The sequence below is a fragment of the Arachis ipaensis genome, chromosome B5, assembly GCF_059453495.1.
Source record: "Arachis ipaensis isolate K30076 ecotype BB chromosome B5, ASM5945349v1, whole genome shotgun sequence".
Taxonomy (NCBI): domain Eukaryota; kingdom Viridiplantae; phylum Streptophyta; class Magnoliopsida; order Fabales; family Fabaceae; genus Arachis; species Arachis ipaensis.
The window spans coordinates 10217937-10222824 of NC_142440.1; the positions used below are offsets into that span (position 1 = coordinate 10217937).

The 4888-nt window shown below is 35.1% G+C and overlaps 1 protein-coding gene across 3 annotated transcripts; it reads right to left on the reverse strand.

The window, feature by feature from the left end:
* Window positions 1-210: 210 nt before the first annotated feature.
* Window positions 211-2642, reverse strand: LOC107642842 (UPF0496 protein At2g18630). Of its 3 annotated transcripts, none has more exons than XM_016346330.3 (3): window positions 2414-2642; window positions 875-2285; window positions 211-663 (listed from the first exon to the last, which is right to left on the reverse strand). In XM_016346330.3, the coding sequence occupies exon 2, from the start codon at window positions 2023-2025 to the stop codon at window positions 886-888; it is 1140 nt and encodes a 379-aa protein (XP_016201816.1). In that variant the 5' UTR covers window positions 2026-2285; window positions 2414-2642; the 3' UTR covers window positions 211-663; window positions 875-885. The 3 variants fall into 3 exon arrangements, with proteins under 3 accessions (XP_016201816.1, XP_016201815.1, XP_016201818.1); XM_016346329.3 differs by having other exon boundaries at window positions 875-2317; XM_016346332.3 differs by having other exon boundaries at window positions 263-663; window positions 875-2312; window positions 2414-2598.
* Between the last annotated feature and the right edge of the window lie 2246 nt (window positions 2643-4888).

Sequence of the window (4888 nt, forward strand, 5' to 3'; positions counted from 1 at the left end):
TCTACTTTTAATATAGTGATAGATTGAAGAAGCAATATATCTCAGCACAATACTTTAATTTAAACCTAAAGAAAATTGCATCTCAGATGAAAATGGACTTATATCAGCTAAGGTTCAGGCCTATAGATGAATTATGCATTTACTAAATACTATGGCAAAGTATTCTGCTCTCTCTTGCGAGCAAGGGGTTTCTACTTGGAAATAGAATACCATGAAACTGCGGATATTGGTTAATATTTATTCCATAAGAAACACACACTACTGAATTGAACACAGGTACCTGCCAGGTTTTATATTCATTTCCTTACTTGATTCCGGGCAAATAACTAGAATTCTGGAACCACAAATCACTGCTAAAGAGAAAATTACAAGTTCCAGAATCATGCATATGCAGCGGCAGAAGGTTCCTAGACTCTGCAACTATTGCCATCAACAGATACCTCAAACATCAAGTCGCCAAGAATGCATGCATAATAATGAGTATCATAAATAACTTTACATCTCTGCACCAAACAAGAAGCAATAAACTACATACAAGTGGAGAGCCAACTTAAGAGAAGTCAGGGTGAATATATATGTTTTCACCATCAATTGTCCTAGGCTTCATCCAGCTTTGAGATTCTCATGATTATTATTTTATCCACAGATGATGTTCAAATGCCTCTAGCAAAAGTGAGAAAATAAAATAAAATAAAATAAAATCAAGCAGAAATAAAGGAAGTCTAGCAGTCGTAGACACAAGCTCAATCTTCATATATTTCTTATTGATGTATCCTATTGCAGTTATATAACTTGTGTGTTTAATTAATAATTAGTACCTTATAATAGTAATAGAAGACATTGTCAACTAGAAATAGTAATCAATAAGACATACCAAAAGGGCTGTCAACCAGGATATTTAATTATCTTTTGTATAACCACTGTCCTTGCTCTCCTTATCTCCCTACTACATTTATCGGCTTGCTCACTTAAAGTCTCGATGATGTCCGAAAAATGTTCAATTCTCTTCTTAATCTCATCGATCGCAAGCTTTACGGCATCCTCATTTCCAATAGCAAAAACAGCATTCTGCAACATGGATTCGATCTCCACTTCCAGTTTGTCGACACATAACCGAATGTTGTCCAAGTCTTTCAATGTAATAAGAGTACCAACTTGCATTGAGCTTATTACTTCTCGTTGGCTCCTTATAGCATTCTCATACTTCTTAAAAAGTGAATTACACCATTTTCCTACCGAGCCAATCGGAACAGCCAATGCACCAGCCACCGCTGCTACAACAGGTGGTGCAGAGATCGCAGCTGCCACCACTGAGAAAATCAAAACAGAAACAAAGGCAGCCACAAAAATGACATTTGAGACTCTCTTCAATGTCTTGAGGGATTGCAACTTCTTATCAAGTTTGTGCTTCCTACTTAGCAATTTTTTCAACATCGATGCTTGCTGAGAATAAACTGATTGAAACAACTGATGAAACTCCTCTGTAAAGGGGTCCCCTGCTTCCTTGAAATTTTTAAGTTCTTGCAATGTTTTCAGGTAAACTGACCCTTCAACCTCATTTTGTGACTCTTCCTCAAAATAGGTAATAGCTGACTTAATTATAATCTGTCTTTCGCGTGCCCGTCTCAAGCACTTATCAAGGGCATTACAGAAGTCCAATGTGTGGAGACTGTTCTCAAAGAAATCACCGACCAAGGAAAACAACTCCCGGTCCTTCTTGTTCCATATATCTTGCCTGCACTCAAGAATGACTTTGACAACTTCCTGGTTCATCTCAAGCAGGCTTGCGGTCATCTCTTTCAGCGAATCAACTGACATGGAACGAACCTCAACCCCTTCAGCGAGTGAGCTGATAACCCTATTGGTTCGCTCCTGAATGGTGGCATCAAATGATTGCAAGTTTGGATCTTCAACACATGCAGCTTCATAAGAGCTCAAATCATCAGCATATACCGAATGAGTACCCATTTTAATCAGTGTTGGAACATCACCCCTACCCATTCTGCTGGACTGAGCTCCCATCATGACCAAATTTCGTGACCCAACAAAGAGCTCACAAGCACAAAAATGTCAAACCCAGCTCCAAAATTAGAAAGCTTAATGCAATTGGATTGGATTGGCGTTTTGTCCCTCTCCCTCCACAAAATCAATTAATCATCGAGAACCCTAAATCTTAACCGAATGCAAAGCTTCAGAATTTCACAAATTGTGCTCAATTGGATCCACCACAACTCAGAACCGTGGCTGGCTTTGATAAATACTATAGAAAGATGCTGTGACTGTGTCTAGATCCAGAAACAAGAAGTCAAACCCTACACTATATAATACAGGATGAATTACAAAATTACTAAACACCCAAAATCAAAGTTGTGAATTTTAAGCAAAATTCGGCCATTCTAGGAGTTTTGCTTACCTGGGTTGAAGCTGAAATCTCCAAATTAAGTTGAATTTCTTCCCAAAAAGGAAAAACAGCACATCGGAATGCGAATGTGACTAAGTAGAGAAGAGTGAGGGATTGGAACTACCCCCAACTGCATTATGTCGGAAAGTCAAAGCATGCGAAGGGGATAGCTCGCCTTCGAGCTTCGCAGATACTTCGTTCTTTTTTTTTTTTTTTTCGTATTAAATAGGTAAACGGATTTGGAAACATTGGTCCATTTTGGTCAATTAAATTAGTCATTCTTTCTGCTATAGATTCTCTTAGATAAATATGGGCCTTTTATTCAGTGCCGAGTATATAAAAAGGCAAAAAAAAAAAAAAAATCGATTGAGCAGTTTCTATGTTTAGATTTTAGAAGCTTTTTTGTGCTCCCTCCCCTTTGTGTACGGAACTTGGTAAGTGACAATTAATAAAAAAAAAAACACTCGGCCGTGCTAACTTTCATTTCGCCTCCTCATCGATTAAAAAATAATATTGCAACGAAATCTCTTTCATACAAATCTTATCTTATGCTTGCCCGAGGGGATAGTAACTTCTTAGAAAAGTAAGGACGGAACTAGTTTTCAAGCGGAATTCGAAGATTAGTCTTTCTCGCCTTTCTGCTACCTCAGAAGAGGAAATTCCATTTTCAAAAAGCAGTCCAATCCTGAATGAGATCTTTTGGGCTCGACTCGAGAGGATCAAACAGAAGACAGCGCCATGTTAATGCGATCGCAAGACAAAGAAGCTGCGACCATACTTTCCGCATTCAGTTCTAGCTATTTCTGCGCCTTCAGATCGACCTGAACAACATATACGGATCCCCTCTACCCCTTCCCCTTATCATAGAAAAAAGACTAACCATGATACAAGGGCCTGCCTTTCAGTACGTAAAAACGGAAGTGAAACTCTTTCAAACTCTAACGATTAATTCTATAAGACATTCCATGTAAACTAATGAATTTTGCCTGTATATCACATTATCTGATAACGTGTCAAGAAATTATTTCAAGGGACAAAACGTTCCTTCCCGTGTTTGCAATACGCTGCAATAAAATAGGACAATTAAATCTTTGAAAAATTTTTAAAAAACACTTAAACACCTAACTAATTTAAACATAGACATATAAACATATAATGAACCATGAAATAGGATAAATATTCCTAAATTTCAAGTCATTGTACCTACTATTGCACTGATTGTTGGTAGTAGCTTTAATTCCTTGCTTCTTATTCTTTTTCTTATGTTGTAGAGATTTTATTTGATGACAGGGCAAGAAAGGATTGGTCTCGAATGGTGTTACTTTCACTACTTTTGTTTGATGGACAATGCAAATATGAAAAATTGATTTGGCCTGAAAGAATTTTTAGATAATGATCAATTAAGGCATTAGGCCAAACTTGATCACGTACAATGCGCTGATCAATGGCCTTGTAAGATCTGTGATTTGAAGGAATCTAGAAAACTTGTGAATGAGATGAGTTAGAGAGGTTTAAAATCTCACAAGATCACATTCACAAAACTAATAGATGGATATTGCAAAGATGGGGACATGAAATTTGTATTGAAAATGAAGAAGAGAATGGTTGAAAGGGATTGAATTTGATGAGGTAGCTTTTACTACGCTCATATCAGAACTTTGCAGAGAAAAAGGAAGAGAAAGAAGAGCAAAAAATTGAGGCCGCCTACCAACCAAGACCAGTAACCAGTGCAACAAATAAAATGGTTTGTTGAAATTTAAGAATATTTGTTCTACTTTATAGTTTATTATGAATTTATGTGTTTGTATTTAAATTAGTTAGGAGTTTAAGTATCTCCTAAAATTTTTTCAATGGTTTAATTGTTCTATTTTACTGCAGTGTATTGCTAACACGACAAAGACCGTTTTATTTTTTGGAATGGTTCTTTAACATGCCATCAGCTAATGTGACACGTAAATAAAATCTGTTAGTCCTGGACAGAGACATTAATAGAAATGTATAATGTCTAACGGAGTCAATCGTTTGTGACCATAATATCATTTTTCAATTAATAAGAGGTGGGTTGTTATTTTGAACAATTGTTAGAAATTGTGGTAAAATTTTACTTAAAAAAACAAAACAAAACGAAACAAAAATCCAGAATCAATGAATTTAGCGAGAGGACAATTTTATAAATCGAGAGATCGCAAAAGATACACCGTTTGAACAAAGCAGCCCATAGAAAATAATTAAGGCTGAGTTTAGTTTGCATTTTTGTTTGTTGTTTTTATTTTTAATATTTTTATTTTTAAAATTTTATAAAAGAAACACAATTTTATTATTTTTATTGTTTTTTTTGTTTTACAAAATTCAAAATATAAAAAATATTAAAAATAAAAATAAAAAATAAAAATACAAATTTTTTTTTTAATTTATGTTTTCTTATTTTTTTTATTTTGGTTTTTGTTTTAAATTTTTTTAAATCTTTTTTCAGCTTTTGAGTTTCTT